This window comes from Festucalex cinctus, chromosome 10 (assembly GCF_051991245.1).
Source record: "Festucalex cinctus isolate MCC-2025b chromosome 10, RoL_Fcin_1.0, whole genome shotgun sequence".
NCBI classification, from domain to species: Eukaryota; Metazoa; Chordata; class Actinopteri; order Syngnathiformes; family Syngnathidae; genus Festucalex; species Festucalex cinctus.
The window spans coordinates 6,588,688-6,608,639 of NC_135420.1; the positions used below are offsets into that span (position 1 = coordinate 6,588,688).

At 39.4% G+C, this 19,952-nt stretch overlaps 1 protein-coding gene across 15 annotated transcripts in view; it reads right to left on the reverse strand.

Moving 5' to 3' along the window:
- lrrc7 (leucine rich repeat containing 7) overlaps positions 1-19,952 on the reverse strand; it is a 186,322-nt gene that overhangs the window by 81,901 nt on the left and 84,469 nt on the right. For 13 of the 15 annotated variants that reach the window (XM_077533314.1, XM_077533311.1, XM_077533320.1 and 10 more), the window contains 9 exons: positions 15,143-15,260; positions 12,432-12,510; positions 12,097-12,186; positions 11,328-11,384; positions 7,234-7,297; positions 5,729-5,803; positions 5,493-5,637; positions 5,202-5,274; positions 4,998-5,015 (listed from right to left, as the gene is read on the reverse strand). In XM_077533314.1, the coding sequence (XP_077389440.1) occupies positions 4,998-5,015; positions 5,202-5,274; positions 5,493-5,637; positions 5,729-5,803; positions 7,234-7,297; positions 11,328-11,384; positions 12,097-12,186; positions 12,432-12,510; positions 15,143-15,260 (719 nt within the window). The remainder of the gene's footprint in view (positions 1-4,997; positions 5,016-5,201; positions 5,275-5,492; positions 5,638-5,728; positions 5,804-7,233; positions 7,298-11,327; positions 11,385-12,096; positions 12,187-12,431; positions 12,511-15,142; positions 15,261-19,952) is intronic. The other 2 variants (XM_077533313.1, XM_077533312.1) reach the window with 1 other exon arrangement.

The following is a 19,952-nucleotide window of genomic DNA, read 5'->3' on the forward strand; positions in this document are numbered from 1 at the left end:
ACTGATCATCATTACCAGCTCTGTGATGCTGCTCAGTTCTTTTTATTCATTTATCTTTCAACTTCAGTTAAAACTGTAATTTTCCACATAATTTATCTTTCAATAAGCATTCAGCTTAGCATTCAGCTATTGGCATTCAACTTTCAGCATTCCCACGCAATTTCTCCAGAAATTGCACTAAGTCTAGTTATTATTATTATTATTATTATTATTATTATTATTATTATTATTGTTATTATCGCATATTACTGTTTACTGTCTACTGTTAATAAGGGTTGGCAAATGGCATGTTGTGGTATGGTCATTTTGTATCTATGACACATTTGGGATGAGAAGAAGTGGGGTGAAGGGGCCTCCAAATACAATTTTGCTTGGGTCCCCAATTTAGTCAAGGGCGGTTCTGTGTGTATCAAAGTGAAGAGAAACGTGTTCACGGTAATATCCATGGGCCTTAACAAGGCCCTTTGACCCCCTTGCCTTTCGACCATCACTGCCCTGGCTCACAGCAGACGAATGCTAATGAGCCAACAATTTTACATTCATGTACTGTTATTATTAACATTGCAAGAGTCTGCCATTGTTATTCCCACCAGCCTGGACCATCTGGGCCACCATACGGTTGGAGGAGAGGAGAGGAGAGAGGAGAGGAGGGGAGTTTCTTATCCTTTATTTAGATATCTTACTAGCACAGAAATCCTTAAAGCAGTGCCAGGTGTCACATTGAAGCAAGAAGGCCCTTTATGGTTCTATAGGTGCTACAATAACTCATTAACAAGAGTTGTGGTTAGTCACTAATATATATCTCCTCATGCAGAGAGGATAAACAAAATGAGCATACAGTACATGATGTTCTTTTTGAAAGAACAAACAATAGAAAATGAGTCAGGGTAAGCAAAATGGACATTTATGTAGGAAATAAAGCTGACAAACTGCAATTTATCACATAAACTTGCATGCAGTATCCAATGTATTTTTTGGGGCACAAATAGATGGCTGCTTGATCTTGCTGTTTTCCAATTTAGCAGCCATAAATGATCTGTTGAAACCCCATTTATTTTTACCGTGAGCCTCTGCAAAGTGAGAGTTAATAAATGTTAACATGATTCAAAGCTTGGTCAAACCACTGTACACTGGATCTACTAAAGTTAACGCCCGTGAATTAGTCAAATTTAGATTTGAACCAAAATGTTTCAGAAGCAAAGCCCCTCAGGCAAGACATGCCTACCTTGCAAAAATTCATTTCAGCAACTGTGAGAGCACTAATTAGTTTTGTCTATGTTTTGCATGACATCATGTGAGATTAGTACCATAAGCAAGCTACAGAGTGATCTGAGTTCAGACAAAATCAATGGATTAACTCATACAGATTTTTCATTAGATTTCCCTGGCTTTTTTTCCCCCAACACATATCCAAAAGAAGAACCAGCCTCAACAAAGGATGTAGATACACCAGAGGCTCAATATACGTGTCTGGTGCATAGTGTAGCGCAAACCACACTTCAACGGTGCATGTGCGTGGAGTTTCCTTTTTCTTGGTAGTTTTATAGACAGGGGATTTGCACTGTTGTGGGTGTGAACACAGCTGATTAGCAATGTGGCCGATGAGACGCATCCCTTTAAATTCAGCACGTGAGAGTCGCACATTCTACATGGTAGAAGCAGAATCTGACTGGCTGGAGTCAATGCGTGAGATTTAAGTGTTTATCGGCAACTGCAAACATGCCTCCACGAACGGATGATGGTCAGCCCAATCAAAGATCACTGATTGAAGTGGGTGCTTGAAGACTGTCTTGCAAAACCGATAGGATCTTTGTCTCCATACGAGGGGGCATGATGTAAAATACAATAAAGAAGATTAATAATGAAAAATGTGCGCAATGAATTCATTTCTACAATGAAATCAATTTCAAGGTTTTGAACCCGGTGACGGTGAAGACAGTGATTTGACACTTTAAAAAAAAGCCGTCGACTGTTAAAGCTTGAAGTCGACTAATAGCTAATCGGCCATTTTAAAGAGGACTCAGTTTCGACTTGTTCGTCTGCTGCCGTCGCTATAACACTCCTGGGGTATATTCACTAAGATTGCGTTGCGCCCGGTAATAGCGCAAAATATTGGACCACAACTGCACCCGCAATCTGCGCCCAGTTACCCACCGATTCACTAAGGATATTGCTCTAATCATATACCGGCGCAAACACAGCCACAAAACTGACAACTTGGAGCAGATTTGCACCTGATTTACCACACATGGCAATGGATTTGCGCCAAGAACATGGTTGTTATAGTAACAGTTGCGAGAAAGATGACATTATCAGAAAGCGAGGTTGAACCGAGAGTAAGTGTTTAGAGCGCCATTAAGCTGTACAGAGCAGAGAGGACGACAACAACGTCATTCGTTCATAAAGTACAAGTTATTGGTACAATAGTTTTTTTAGAAATATATTTTCAGAGGTTGCCGTGAGCGTACAGTATGCATCTGGCACGTAAAAATGATCGTAAAATGCCTCCCCACCATTGCCGATCAGCCCGGATTACGTTGTCCTAAACCAGCATTGAGAAATGTCCCCTTCCCTCTCCCTTCTCTGCGTGATCAGCCACAGAGCACCGTGCACCGTGCAATGCACTGCTGTCATGATCCCGGGATCGAGGGTGCGGCAGGTTAATACATGCTTTCCAAAAACGTTATTTGCGTCACGCAAACTCCGTGTGGCTATTTGCGCTGGCATTTGTGAATTAGACGCTGCATATCAATGAGTCTCACTTGCATTGGGGTTGGCATATTTTGCGTATGCAAATGATCTAATTTACATACGCGCAAATAACACCGGCGCACCGTGGCGCAATCTGGTTGGCCGCGCACTTAGTGGCGGATTTCCCCATCTGCGCGTGTTTAGTGAATTAGAGGCTCCATTTTTACCGGTTAGCGCAGTGCAAAGGAGACGCAAACCTTTAGTGAATAGGCCCCTCTGTTGCAGTGAAATATCTGGTCAGCAAGGCAACACAGTTTTCATACCTGAATGGGTTAGACGGCATGGGAATTAGCTGCTTGTAGATGAGAATAGCAGTTAGGCTGCTAGCTTCAGCTATTCCAATTGTTGCTAATCTTATGATATTTATACCAGTGTGACTATGGGACTGGCGATGGAGCAGCGGCGTGAGGTGAAGCTTTGTCTTTGTTGAAAAATGAGGCCGATATCTTGGTCAAAATATGAAATTTCATCAATCTACCAATTTTGATGTGAAAATGAAGTACCATTTAAAACGATTTAAAGCTGTTATAGAACACAAAATGAGCCCAGTTGGCTGTTTGAAAAAACGTGTACAGGGCTCCCCCTAATTAAAACTACATCTCGCGTAATGTCGAGTCAAGTCAAATCTAGTTTATTTATATAGTCCTTAATCACACAAGAGTCTCAAAGGGCTTTGCATGCCCACAGTTGACAAATATTAACGTTGTGAGTTGTATTTTTCACCTTTTTTTTTTCTTTTGATTCTATGATAGTTCTTCGAAATACAAGTGCTCCTCATGATACGAACATCCGACTTACGAACATCTGTAGATATGAACCGCTGACTGATGTCCATAATGTTATTAAATGCATCTTGCGTCTGCAAGTCCATATTTTTAAGTACACACCACATCATACATTACAGTACTAACCTTGTGCCACAACCTCTCTCTCTCTCTCTCTCTCTCTCTCTCTCTCTCTCTCTCTCTCTCTCTCTCTCTCTCTCTCTCTCTCTCTCTCTCTCTCTCTCTCTCTCTCTCTCGCAGCCAGTTCATTCTTGCACTTTTTGTGTGAGCGTTTCCGTGCATACAGTACCTTGTATAATTCAGTAAGTTTCCATGCGAGTAAACTTTATCTAGCATAGCTGATCATGATAATGGTGGTGGCAAATAGCGCAAGGAAAGCGATGATTGTGGTCATGGCAAGAAATGCCTGGCAATCTCCGTGGAAACAAAAGATGCCATTATGAAAAAGTTGGACAGTGGTGAGAAGATGGCTGATGTTGCACATCATCATGCCTGCCTCTCACTCAAACTCCTAACTAATAACTCCTCCATCTACCTCTTCTTGAATAACTACATTTAGTTAAACAACTTGTATGTAATCTACAGTCTTATCTCTGCCTGTGGTACAAAAAAGGTTGGGGACAGGTGTGCTGTACTGAAAAAAATATCAATGATGTCATCAATTAAACAACTTTTACTTCATTTTCACCATTATAGTTGACTGCAAAAAAAACTTTTGTTGTTTAGCCTCTAATTGACGTTCAACCAGATGATTTAGAGATTTAACAGCATTCCGGACAACACTGTCTTCATCCTTAGAGGCTCCACTGTATTTATCTTTGGCTTAAGCAAGTGTAAATCTTAATAATCATAACAATAATAATAAAATAGCAGGTTGGTACTACTGCTACTGCAAGGGTAGAGGTCATACACATTCCATGCATTGTACAACAATGTCATTATTTTGAAAAGGGAAGGGATAATTATAGGTACTTAAGGTATAATCAGAGGGGAAAATAATGGTCTACTTATTGAATTTAAACCCAGGGACTCGTTCAGAAAGACACTGCAACAAGTAAAAAATGAAAATATGTTAACGTTAACGTAATCTATCCCAAATCATCTCTGTCAAACGGCGGCTAAATCATTATGTTACAATGAAGTTAGTTAACTGCAAAAAGAAATACATTATCAGTGCTGCGACAAAATGTTCTATTCTATCTGATGTCTGCAATGGGGTCCAATGTGTCCGGTTCTGATCCATCACATGCAAACAAACTATTCTATGCCAGATTGGATTGAATTTAAAATATCTTCTCATTTGTGTATTAGCATCAATTTAGTTTTTTTTTTTTTTTTTTTATAAAGTTTAGTGGGCATGAAATATTGCTGCATGTTTTTTGTATCTTTGACACAACTGAACAGCTCTGTTGTTTCTGAACACACCCCTGGAGCAACAAACTATGTGCTAAAGTTACTCACCCTTGCTTGGGCTTCGCACTTATGCCACAGCAACGCAGCAAGCAACACACAGAATCCCCCCAAAGTCATCAGCCAGTACAACAACAGTGTAGTAAACAACCCGCCACAGAAAAACACCGAGCGATGAACTAGCAGGAAAAAAAACACTGATCTACAAGGCTCTAATTGACCTTTATGACTTGCATGCTAATGTGGCTTTCTTACCTCCCGATGGTTCCCGGCAGTGAGGTCAGCTGGTTGTCATCCACTTTCAGTGTTGTCAGCTTCTTTAACATTCCTGTTGGACAGGTAAATGCATAGCTGTAGTTAAATGCAAAGTAACTTTATTTACAGGTTCATATCACAACTTTCGATGCAGTATTTCACTCAAAACTACTGATTCCATTTGTATGAAAGTGATACTTAGCTATATTTAAAAAACGTTTTTTTGATCTGCAGTAGAAGTCTGTGGTCTGCAATATCAGTATATTAAAATGTGTGCTTCTGAGGACCTACCTATAGAGTCAGGGAGGTGCTGAAGCATGTTGGAGGAAAGCAAAAGATCCTCTAAGGCCTCACAACCTGAAACATCCGTGTCCAAATTCTCAATACGATTCTTTGCTAAGTCTAAGTAGCGCAGTTGGCGAAGCTTTCCGAGTGACTGCAGAGTCAGAGAGATAAGGAAAAGAAATCATAGATAAACCACATCTATAAAACTGCAAAAGACCACATTTTATACTTAGTGTCCTTACCCCTGGTATAGACTGTAGAGAGTTGTTATCCATCCACAGCTCCTTTAGGTTGTGGATCTGCTCCAACACCTCCGGCTAATATGCAAATAGACCACATGGCAACAAAATAGGAATGACCAAAACATTTATGATCAGAAACTTCCAGAGACGGTTTGCATTAATGCGAAAATTTGTATTCAATGGACACTTTGTTAGGTTCACAATGTAAATCCATCTAAACTACCTAAAACTCAATTTACAAAGATTGTAATACTTCGTTTTAAATGACACAATCATAAAGAAGAGAATACACTTGTTAGCATCAAGACATTTGTGGCCGTTAAATGTGGTGAACGTAAATTAGCAGTCGAGACTCTTGGCGGCAAACCATGCGGTGAACTTCCTGTCTGACCCTGATGTCACATCCTGTCAACTCCCATCCAGTTTGCTCTTCCTCAGCCCCCTCATGGCACTGTGTCCCATTTCATGGTCCAACTGAACTCATGCCTCACTCCTTAATGAGACGATGTCTGTGAAAGATCCTTATCGCCATCTTAAAATAACATATTTTATAGCATAAAAAAATGCTATATGTATATATATATATATATATATATATATATATATATGTGTGTGTGTGTGTGTGTGTGTGTGTGTGTGTGTGTGAGGGGGGGGGGGGTGTATTAGTGCTGTCAATATTAAAGCGTTAATTAACTAATCACAAAAAATGATCGCAATAATCATGTATTAACGCAGATTAATCACACTATTAATTATGACCACAGATGATCCGTCAACTTTACAGGGGATGGTTACGTAGCACAGGTTGTGTTTGAGCAATAAACGTAACTCCATCCATGAAAGTGAAGCATTTAATAAATGTTTGCGTATGACATCCAGAATATTTGTACATGTCAAAAATATTGGGGTAATTTCTTTTTCCATTTTAAATTATGCAAGTAATTAACTGATTAGAAAAAGAGGAGGATGAGTGTGTGCAGTGGATAACATTAAAAAGACATCCTCGTAACAATAAATGTCGAAAAAAATAAATAACAGGTGCTCTTTAAATTTGGCGGGCAAAAAAGGTTGATAAAGCCTTTTTAATTAAGCGATGAATCGTGATTTATCAAAATTCTAAGATGTCATTTTTTATTTATTTTATTTTTTTGCTTTAACTATTAATAATTAGTCACTATTTGATAAAGTTTTTTGATTTTGATTTGATTTGAATCAATGTATGTATTATGTATATAATGTATTTTTTTGTGTTGTGGCGAAAAATGAATAAATGACACGGCCATTTTAGAAAGGTGATTATGCTGAAATGGCTTTTGAAATGGGAACGTTACAGAGGCCGCCCCTAAAATGGGACTTGTCAACTGTTTGTGATTCTCTTTCCCATCCCGTCCATATTTTTTTTTTTCACATTACAGACAATTCAACTGGCCAAAGAGAATCACTTCTTTGACATTTATATTTGAGATGAACATTAACCCGCTAAACAGAAGAGCAAACATTCTTACCACTTCAGAGAATTCATTGCTACCCAGGTCCAACCTCTCCAACTGTGTCAGTCGATGAATAGACCTGTAATGAGGGGAGTCAGTCACCTACTATCACAAGAAAGCTTGGATTTTTCGGTGGAAAGGAATTCTGTGTTTCCATGCAGACATTCAAGTAGTCCTCCTTCATACAAATTTAAATGGTTCATTTTTAAGTACAGTGATACCTCGGTTTACAAACTTAATTGGTTCCCAGAGAGTGTATGTAAACCGAAAAGTTCTTCTTCCGAACATTTATTTCCCATAAGAAACCATTAAAATGAGAATAATCCGTTCCCAGGTCCCTATAAAACATAATTTTCTACTAAATAAGCCTTAAAACTACACAAAAATATACCTTATTTTTATTATTTATTTTTATTATTTTTTTATTGTATTGTAATTAAAGAAATAAATTGTACTGTATAATAAAGTCATTTTATTTTACTTTGTGATGGTAGTTCTTAAGGATAGTAGCAATGGTAGACTTACTTCATTCGCGAGCGTTTCACCGCGTAGAGTGTTTATGGAACGGTTGCGGCTCATTCGCACTTTCGTGCTCACCGGAGCGGAGGAGGTGTGTCCCTTGGTGAACAAGGAAGTGGAGCACTTTAGCGAGTCAACAAGTGAGCACCGTCAACTACTTTCACCTCTTTCCTGGGACTAAACAGCCGTGGCACGATTTTCTCCTTTTTTGAGGTACGTGATGGCACTTTCGCTTTTTTTAGTGGCGCGAACTCCATTGACTACAATGCATACGCGCCGCCGAATCGCCGTCCCTCGCTGGTAAGCATTAGGCTTAACACTAGCCTGTGGTGGGGTCTTTTTCGGTCCCATAATAGCAAAAGTACACTCAAAATGTCTATCAAACACAAACCGCGTCCGCACTAAAAGAAAGGGGGTGACGAACTGGGGCGCCGTGAGCGTGCGTCAGCTTCTTGTGGCCGCCACCGTGGTGCTGTTCGACCGCGTGGTTTGGTTCGTCCGCCGAAAAGTAGTTCGTTAGCCGAGACTAAATTTTAATGTTTATTTAATGTTCGTGAGGCGAAAAGTTCGTGAGCTGAAGCGTTCGTGAGCCAAGGTATCACTGTATGTTATCCCAACACTTAACCTGGTCATCAATACGACAAATTAATGGTATTAGGGAGAGAGGTTTTAGTAGAATAGGTAGAATTTCTGATTGGTTCTAAACTGCGTTACAGACTAATGTCAAAATGGAATGGAAACAAATTAAATACTGTATTTCAAATTTATTGGCGATTATACAGTAGTATGTGGTGTCAATGTGTGCCGAGAGGTTTGGATCCCAAAGGCGTAGACACAAATAAGATTTTATCTATGTATTTTTATTCACATCGAGAGGCATAGAGACTCAGACGCTGTACACAGGAACAGGTGGACAATAACCCGACAAAAAACACACACTCCTCAGACAGCATATAAGAGAATGTCTCAATCTCATCATAGAGCGTGGCAAGAGATCGTATGACATGAAGTTCTAATGGCTGTTGACCCATACATCACACAGTCCCACACACATCATTGTTATGGATTCCTGTAGGTTTTGTCTGCACACAGGTGTACACAATGAGACTAACGAGGTGGCCCAACAGCTGGCTAGGTGTGACGTAACATCATCTAAAGGATTTAGGATTGACATCACACAACCTAAAACTGTTATGGTTTGTGTTTTGTTTTGTCATCTGTGTTTGGTTTGGTTCGGTTTTGGTTTGGTCTTAGTTTAGTCTTGTCATTGAACTCATCCCAGTCCTCTTGTCTTCCAATCAACACCCTCTGCCCTTTGTGTCATGTCCAGGTGTTTGTCATTGTCTAATTAGTCTGCTCCTATTTAGTTCCCTCCTTCCCACCACTCTGTTGGATCATTTGTTTGTGTTGCTAATGCCAATGTCAGACTACGCGATTTTTTTGTCTTACACGACAGTTGCGCTGTCACATTACCCGACAAATTCGCTCCGTGTCGTGGACGGGGTGTGTAGTCACACTACACGTCTGAACGCGACAAGACACCTGCCGATCATCGCGTGTTGTCTTGTCAAGAGAGACGCGTCGGCCACTGTTTGTCGGGGAGGTGGGACAAAAAAAAAAAAAAAAAAAAAAGAGGCACAGACAGGGAGTGTTTGCGTGAATGGAGCACGCATGGGACAAGTGTGATGTGATCGCATTGCTTGCTCCGCAATATTGTTTAAAATATGATTTAGTAGCCAACACTGTATTTTAATTTATTTAGGCCTACATGCGCCGGGGCAATATAGCCGATTTTGTTCATTAATTTGCGGGACGACATCTTGTTTTATTATTTTATCAAACACTGAAATATTATATTGTTTGAGTATTTTTTACTGCTTCATTTATTCATATTTGACTTGTTTTAGAACAGCGCATTGGATAGTACGCCACTCACTCCGAGGGGGGAAAAACAAAACAAAAAAACTTTCAAGTGAGAGCGGGTGACAGTTAAGGCGGCGAGGCCTGGCCTATATGAAAATGTGATCGATCCTCACTAAATATGTGACCATCCCTACTCATATGCCCAAATCTAAAAAAATATTAGAACAACAGTCACAATATATTTTGGTCCTCTATTCACGTCGCCGTTGCCTGATGGGTTGCACGGATGCGTGCGCGCTCCCTGCAGCCGCAGCGCTGCAGCGGGGCGCTTTTTTTTTTTTTTTCCCCCTTTCGAGATGCACCTGTCTGGCCCCATGCCATGAAATATCCAGGGGATAAATAAATAAATACATAAACGAATAAATAAACAAATGTATACATAAATAAAAAGTGCTCTTCAGTGTGTGATTGACGTTTCGCTCCCTCTCGCTATTGGTCAATGCTGTGGAACCAAACGGACGACGTCGTAGGTATGTCACATTATGCGTCAAGACGAGCAAAAATTCTACTTTCGTCGTGATGGTCGTGAACCGTCCCGGACAACAGGCGACCAGTCGTTGAACGTGTCACATTACACGGGCGACGCTACGTCAAGACAACCCAAAATCCTTTACGACATGCCCCGTTTGTCCGCGACACGTCGGTCGGGCTGAAATCGGGCTGTTTTCGTGTAGTCTGACATCGGCATTAGTCTGTCATTCCTCTTGAGCTAGTCCAGTATGTTTTGTTTGTTATTTTGCTTCTGAGTTTTAGTCTTTTGTTAATGACAATTTATTCCTTGTCCCTTCCTTGCCTCTTATTTTATGTTTTTGGAAATAAAGTCCTTTTTTGTTCTCAACATCCGCAAGCCTGCTTCGCCTTCCTGCTCCCTGCATTTGGGTCCTCAACACCCCCACTGAACCTGACAAAAACTTATTGAACCTAGACAATGGTTATATCACGGTTACATCAGTACAAAACAGACACTTGACCTCACGGTCGTGAACCCAACTTAACAGAACACAAACTTAAAACATCACTTCAGTTGAAACTTGATGATGGCCACATAAAACAAGAACATCTCATGAGACAAAACATCACTAAAGCTCACTCAAACATCACCCCTTCATGACACCGTCATGACATATTGCAGCTGATATGTACTGTACATGCACTCCATGATTATTTCCCATATGACTTGGTGTATACGAGCGCATAGTGCGTTTATACAGACAAACTGCAAGATCCTCCTCTTGCATGATGTAGTTGGCTGGGCATGTGACCAATTAGAGACTGTTTGCACGACTGTTTGACTGTGGCATGTGAGCAATTGGAGACTGTTTGCACGCCTCGATCGTGGGTCCATGTGTGACCTCTTTTTGGGTAGTCTGGAATTTAGTCTACTTTTTGTGATCAAATTGGCAGTATACTGATGGGTGTGACAGCTTGGTACACTGGAACTCCCAAGTTGGCATATTGTCTACCAAATTAACACATTAGACCGGGGGTGTCAAACTCATATTAGCTCAGGGGCCACATGGAAGAAAATATAATACCAAACTTGTGGGCCGCACGTTTGACACCCCTGCACAAGACTCACACGTTCCCCAGTACGAAAATTGAAATGTGCCCATTTTTACACCGAGTTCACATGCACCAGTCCAGGAAATTAGTGCCCGGAGTCTTACTTTGGCATGGTTTTCAGGTGGTTCTCTCTCAGCTCAAGGATCCGAAGTTTGGAGAGTCTACCAAAAACAAACACGAAAAAACAAACATTTATTTCCTTCATTCACTCTCTTTGTCAGGCAGAACAAGTCACATTTAATTTAGTGCAACAAAAACATATGGCAATACTGTATTTGTAAATTGAACAAACATGCATGCCTAGGACTAATACAGTGTACGTAATATTACAACATACCCACTTAACAAGGATCTACTTTTTCAAACTGAAACGACATCCAAAATGATGCACATGGGACAATAAAGATCCCATTATACATTTTTATTTAATCAAACTCATTTTGAATTGGATTACACCGGAGTAAATCAAAGTGAACACACGAATAATATGGAGAACAACCATTCACACTCACATTATACCTCTGGCCAATTAAGAATATCCAGTTAGTATAAAGTATTACCATTTTGCAGTGTGGGAAGAAAGCAGAGTAACCAGAGTAAACCTACACAGCACATGCAAACTACACACAAAAAGGTCTGAGCCCAGATAAGAAACCCCGGAACGTTGACTTGATAGGTGAACCAAGAACTACAAATTGACATGCCCAAAACTCATACATGGCTTGAATAAACGTAGTATGTTGACTTCCAAAATGTCTTCTGTAAGTCTTGGTCCTTTCAAGCCGATGCATCACTTCATAAACGCTGAAAAAAATACCTTCCAATAAGTCCGCCATTCAATACCCACCACGCTGAAACCATGCATGGAATTACCTGCCAAAGTTAGCTGGCAAGTACTCCAGGAAGGCATCATTTAAGAAGAGCTGAGTCAGATTCAGGAGCTGCGTAAAACCATCTGGGAGCCTGGAAGGCACGAAAATGCATGAGCATTGTATATACAGTAGAAGGGAAAATGAGACTATAACTGTAATTTTTAGTCAATATTTCAAATCAATTCAAATTATGTCATAGATTTAACATGATATGAAATGCGTTTTCAGTGCAAAGTTGCAATGCTGCACATTGTCGTTTACTGCTTTCAAACAAATATGACAGTAAAAGTACAGTAAATCCTATTATTAGTTCCACGATGTCTGATGATGTCTTACTTGGTGATGGGGTTAACACTGGCCTCAACCACTGACAAGCCTTTACAGCATTTAATATTATCTGGAAACTCTTGGATACCTGTTGGAAAAGGTAAGAAGGAGGAAAAGCAGACGGAAAGAGAACTGTGTGGTTATGCATGATTCAGATAATTCCATGTTTTGTTATATAAGAGAGCAAGATAAGAAGCTTTTATCAACTCTAAAATGAGATTGTTTGAAAGTTGTAAAATGACTGTGATTACGAGGTTTAATTGCACAGTTTTTAATTACTGTGGATCTATGAGAAAAATTGAAATGCTGATGTTATTTCCCCAGCCCTTCCTTTCCAATTCCTCCGTCTTCTTAATGAGATTGTTATGGCAGTAGAGATGATCAAGATCTATAAAGCTGAAGAAAAAAATAATTGTCTTTTTTTTTGTGCTTGGGCTGCTCCAGCAGTGTTGAAGTGGAATTTGGTAAGTCATTGTGGAAAAATAAAAATGATTAAATAGCTAAAATAAAACAAAAATAAAAGCCACAGTTTTCTCAAAGCAGATTCAGTATGATACACAATTTTGTGTCTTTAAATTCCAAAGGGTCTTCAAATATGTTAAACCACACTGGCTATTTTCCCGGTTTCCCGGTACCTTTTCATTGGGACACTGATTGTAGCCTGGAATTCAAAACACTTTCAAAACACACTAAGAATAAAATGCTATTGGGGGGGGACTTTTAAAAACACATAAGAAGGAGGATTAAATGTGGTCTGTGTTTCTTCTTTACAAATACTGTTGGTGTACTTTGTCAAGTTTGCCAGTTATTAACATAATTGTCACAACTTCACCGATTTCATGTACACACACCGTTTCTAAAGACACAAGTCAGATCAAGCTTTACTGCTCCAAAGTAAACTAAACTTTATTGTATCTCTAAACACTAATAAAATCACTATTATCCGATCCTGTTTACAAATAAGCATTGTTCTTGATGGACTGTGTTTTTGCCTTCCTTGTAACAGACCAGTTTCACAATGCCGCATTTTTTGGACAGAAACACGTAATCGCTGTGGATTGCGACTTCCACTGTGACGTGACGACTGTAAAAATGGCACAGGCTAAAAATAAAGCCACTGCATCGTAACGGGATGCTCTTCGTGTGTTTTAAACTTCATTAAAGCAGCATCACCATTTATTTAATTTTTTTCCCTTGACACGGAACTAAAACAGAAGTGGATTCACGCGACTTAGCAGTGGGAAGGACCACATTTTATTACCGGGAATGGGCAGCAAACACATCTGCAGCAGGCACTTCCTCTCCGAGGATTACCGTATTTTCCGCACTATAAGGCGCACCGCATTATAAGGCGCACCTTCAATGAATGACATATTTTAAAACTTTTTCCATATATAAGGCGCTACAGTAGAGGCTGGGGTTACGTTATGCATCCATTAGATGGTGCTACGCTAAAGGGAATGTCAAAAAAACAGTGAGATAGGTCAGTCAAACTTAATTAAATATATTACAAACCAGCTTTCTGACAACTCCAATCACTCCCAAAATGAATAAACAGCTGTTTTATTATTTTCTCTGAGGTCAAGTATTAGTATTAGCTAGCGATCCAAGATGGCGGGATCTTCTGCGCATGCGCGTCACCGATAGCGTCTTGACAGCGAGACCTGATGCGGCTCAATATTGATCCATATATAAGGCGCACTGGATTATAAGGCGCATGGTCAGCTTTTGAAAAAATGGAAGGCTTTTAGGTGCGCCTTATAGCGCCGAAAATACGGTACTTGAAGGGGCTATCAGACGCCTGAAATCCGACGCTGAACCATACCTTTTCCCTTGGAACAAGTTTACACCGCCTCGTACGAGGGAATTGGTGTTTCATTTGCAAACAAATTTAGTTTGAAAACAAATTAGCCCTCACCGAAAACTTGGTCATCTCGTACATTTGATACTGGGATTATGACACACTTATATAAAAACTCATCACATGCTACCATGATCATCATCATTCATCATTCAAACAGACAATACTGACGTACGGTCCTCTATATCCTTACTATGAATTATACCAACAGAGTTAGCAGTTACCCTCATATGAAAGCAGTCAACGCAGTATTTTGGATTTTATGGGCATATACTGTCTTGCTCTTTAGGTACTCACTCAGTTGGTCACGTCACTTCATGCTTTTGGTGGCTGTTGGTTGTAGTTTTCTAACATTAAGCCATGTTAAGCTTTTTATAGTGAGCGTCTATGGGGAGGAAGGCTGAATGACAATATAATCCAAAATACTGTGGCGATTGAATTTTGGTGACGATTCCTAAAAGTTTTCTGACATTAGTTGACGTTATATGCACGTGAAGCGTTTTAGACGGTCCCCTTTTCAATGAGTTTCTCGTGAAAAAATGCGTACCGTACCCTTTCTTTATCTTCTTTTTTTCATGATGGAATTTTGTGGTTCATCAGCAAAGCTGATTTTTGGAAAAATACTTGAGGTAGTGTACAGTATAGTCTGCGATCCATCTTGCGTCTAGCGCTAAATAGAAGGACCGGAAGTTGAGATCCCCGTTGCTTACGTATTTCCATTTTATGTGGAAAAATGTCTATTAAGAAGGTGCTGAATATTATCACTTGGGTGTCATTATCCATTCCAGTGGTTGTAAAGTGTTTGTTTGTTTGTTTGTTTCTTTGTTTCTTTATTTATTTTGTTGTGTTTTGTTTTTACCATTTTTACTGATGTCAAGCTCTTTGAGGTTAACCAGGCTGGCAATTGTGGTTGGAAGATTGGAAAGGTCGTTATCAGGCATGCTCAGCTTCTTTAGGGCCTGGCAGCTGAAGAGTTGCTATGGAAAAAGGGAGAATTACAAGGATTATGACATTTCCAAAAATTACCTAGATTAACTAAAAAGATGCAAAAACATCAAATATGGGGCATGCATCTGTTGATCTTATAGAATATCACTGCCATTATACAGCTTGCGGTTTCTCTGTATGAAGTGAAACCATTGCAATGGGCAATTTGTACATAACACATTTATGAAATACAAATAATGAGTAGAAAAATACTAACATAATCACCTAACACAGTGAGAGTAAAACATTGTTCTAACTGTTCTAACAATCTCAAACCTGGGTGTCAAGATGGACAGTGAGTTTAAACTGGACCGGCAAGCATCTCCAGATTGTCCAAAATGCTGCTGCTCGTCTCCTTACTGGTGCCCGTAAGAGGGAGCACATAACCCCTATTCTGGCCTCTCTTCACTGGCTGCCCGTGAAATTTAAAGTCCATTAAGATTATTTTTTTTTGTTTTTAATTCTCTGAATGGTCTTGCCCCACCTTATCTCACTGAGTTCTTGCACCCCTACACACCTGCCCGGTGCCTCAGGTCAGCACACCAGACACAATTGGTGGTACCGAGGACAAAGAGGAGGCTTATATGGCAGTGGTGTCAAAGTCCGGTCCTGGAGGGCCTAAGTCCTGCATGTTTTAGAGGTTTCCCACATTCAACACAGCTGATTCATATTGAAGCTCATCATCAAGCTCTGCAGGAGCTTGATAATTATCCTGATCATTGAATCAGGTGCATTGGAGTAGAGAAACCTCAAAAACATGCAGGACTCTCGAGGCCCTCGAGGACCGGATCTTGACATGTGTCCCTTTGGAATGACCTTCCACAAAATATTAGGCAATCTCCCTCTCTATCTGCTTTTAAAACCCGTCTTAAAACCCATCTGTATTCTTTGGCTTTTGGTGCACCATGCGACTCAACATTGTTTTGGTGCTTGGTGGTGTCTGCTGTATTTTGTGTTATGAATTTGATGTTTGTTTGTTTATTTATGTATGTATGTATTCATTCATTCATTCATTCATTCATTCATTCATTCATTCATTCATTCACCAAGTTCTTGTTAATTTATTGATGTAAATTTTATTGACTTGTATACTTACAATGTTTTGTTTTGTTCTTATTTTACTTATCTTACTCTTTACTGTATGACCATTTTTTTACTTCATGCACAGCACTTTGTATACACCAATGTTTGTTTTAATGTGCTTTATAAAGTTTAGTTGAGTTGAGTTGAGAATGAACCTAACCTGGTCGCAGGTCTTTCACAATGAACCTTCAGATTTTCTCTGTCCCATTTTCTCTGTCCCATTGCCTTATTCATAAAGTCCGCTGCGGCGAGTTTTTGTGTAAATATGCATATAGTATATAGCGTAAAGTCCACTTTTGTCTCGAACATCGCATGTCCTTTTTTGACAATGACCCTGTTGATGAAGGTGCCGCATTACTGTGCAGGTAATTAAATATTCGTCGTGAGATTGTTATCAGACCATGAATAGATATGCTGACATTTTCAGACAGTTATCTTTTTGAGCCGTACCGTTTCACATCAGAGTCCATCATATACATGCACAACCTAATCCGTCCTTCCATTTGCGACATTACCGGCGCCGTAGTCATGCGCTCACATACAGCATATATTGTGTTACGCTGCGCTTTTTTCTTATAACCGTTTGAATAATGTTTTTATATTTCATCTGAAGTCAAATGCGCTTCTCCTCCGCAGGATTGCACCTAAATAAAATGAATTAATGAGCTACTAGTCAACAGGTTTCTCCTGTAATATTATTGTGAAGTGCAAAGGACTACATTTAAATTTACGCATTGACCCAAGCAGCAACGTTCTCCCACGCTGCCTCAGTTCCTCTATGAGGAGCGCTGCGGTGTTGCACTTTTTTCCCTCTAAAGACATGTTCAAATTCGCAACATGATCGTATTCAGATTTCCAGTTGAGAGGGGTAAGAAAAAACAAAAAAAAAGCAGAGGGTGGCGCCGCACTCTGCTTCCCCGTTGCCATGGTGACTCGACGAATCAGGGCCCCATTGATGTGGTCTTTTCAGTGTAGTGGTAACTCCAGGTGAAACTACTCTGTGTTGATAAAACTACCTCAAATCATCTGTCCTGGAACCGAATATGCAGAGTTCCCTCTCTCAGTGTATGTCAACTCGCTGTTCAGGCTTAGTCTCGTGTTTGTTGAACATGCTTTGTGAAATGGACCCCAGAACTCGTACAATAATTAAACTGAGAAGCAGAGCTACACGACTGACAACCCAACATAGAGAAAGAAATAAGTAGCCCTTTTACAGAGTGTGGATAATGGGGCAGGTAAACAAACATTTAGCGATGATTTATATCTCTAGCTCTAGCAAGAGTCCTCTGGCCTCATTTATCAAAGAGTAGCCTATGTAGAACACGTTCTAAATTTGTTCGGAGGACTGAAATTTAGAATGTGCTTTAGTACAAAAAAAAATCTGTATTTATCAAATGTGCCGACACTTGTACGCACACGAGTAAGTAATGTGTGTTGATATCGTCATTAGCAGACCCATGTTCAACTAATATTTTTTAATAATATGAATTAACATTGCAGTTAATAATGCTGGGGTAATGTAAACATGGTTATTTTGCCTTACTACAGTAAGTAATGACAATTCATTCGACACACCATTGCCGTATGGCAGCTATTTAATAGCCTACTAGCAAACATACACATTCTGCCTTTTTTAATCGAGTATTTGGATGAAGCATATTGTTCCTTGGTTAAAGAGCTATTATGAATACAAAAGAGAAAACCGAAACGTGACTACGTGTTTCCCTTTGGTGTCCAAATGACTAGCTACGGCCCTGGACTGAGCCGCCAAAGTGTGATTGTTTATTGTTTAAAATGGGATCAACATTAGTTTTCACTGTGGTGAAAACTATTTTTCCTGGGGTCCTTCACAGAAATTATTAATAAAATATTATTCTTTACAACAACAAAAAAAAAATCACCATAATCAACATAAATGACTTAAAAATTCCAAAGTACATACATAAAATAAAATAGAAACAAAAAAGAGCTTGAAGCTAACAGCCCAGAATTACACTGTACTACCAATTTCACATATCATATAGTTCATTTTAATACAAAGTTATAAAACACCATTCATAATTTCTTTTCCAATTATTGATTTTTTTTCATTTGCTTTAAAAACTTAGCGTTTTAACCATAACATGTTCTTTTAAGTGCATTAGTTCTGGGAATAGGCAAAGTTAAGTGATTACCCAGGGCCGGTCTGGTATCATAGCTATGCCCTTCAGTGACAAATTGCAGTTGTGAAAAAAAGAAGCCAGGTTTACTAGAAATATAAATATTTCTGAGAAACATAATAAGTCGACATGCCAGTCTATCATCCACCATCATCCCAGACAGCCTTACATGCATGCTGTCAACACTGCATCTAAATGAACTAGACTAATTTCTGGAGAAATTGTGTGGGAATGCTGAAAGCTGAATGTTAAGATTTTGAATGCATGTGGAATGCTTATGAAGTAAATTGAGAGAGAAATTATGAATTTATGACCTCCTGGTTACTGGACAATGCACTTTACCAACTGTGCCGCCAAGCAGTATTAGACACGTGGTAATGATGCTATATGTTATATGTATAGAAGTGGGCGTGAAAAGTGATACTTAGAAAAAGTTCAATGTCTGTCCCGTTGAAAATGAATGGGAAAAAGTTGATATTAAATGTTAAATTGTGCAAATACTGTAAGTAATGTGGAATCAGACAATATATACCCCGGGAGGCGTGAATTTTTGAAGGTAGTTGAAATTTGAGAAATGTAAATTGGAAGTATTATGTGGGAGTTGTTACACGGCAAAAAAGTACGGAGATTAAAAATCACAGTAACATATGGTTCAGCATTCCCACAACAACGGAGGGCCAAATGAGATGCTCTATTCTGAATAATTTGAAGCTTTGTAAGATCTTGCTTTGATGCGCTAGACCAAACTGTTGGGCAATAGTCCAAATGAGACAAGACTTAATTTACAATTTAACTATATTTAGCAAATAGGTACTCCTCCTAATATTTGACATATTTCTACTCATTTTAGACACAATGTCACTGATGTTAGAAGACCAAGATAAAGTTTCATCAACAGTAACTCCCAACAATTTGGCTTTTTTCACTTGTTCTATGTGATCATTCCTTGCTTGAGCATTGGGATATTGAAAACAGTGTGGAACAGCTAGTATTCATGTGAATTACACCACACATTGACCAATTGTCACTCAGCATTACCTTACTTACCAACTTGTGATATATATTAATTTTACTTTGTGTTATTTTGTTTCACTTGTCTTTACTGCACAACTGATTTCTATACCTTGTACAGTACTTTGTATGCAGCGATGGTTGTTCTAATGTGTTTTACAACTATAGTTGAGTTGAGATTGGCAAGGTGCAAACACATACAGGAAAATGTGGCATCTGCTATTGGTGTGTTGTCAAACTCATCACAATTATCTACCAACTATTTTTGCTCCTTTTCAATCTGTTTGAGCAGCGTAACCAGTGATTTTTGTGTGTGTGTGTGTGTGGGGGGGGGGGGTGTAACACTCCGAAACAATATAGACCAGGGGTGTCAAACATAAGGCCCGCGGGCCGGATTAAGCCCGCAAAGGGGTTTAAACTGGCCTGCAA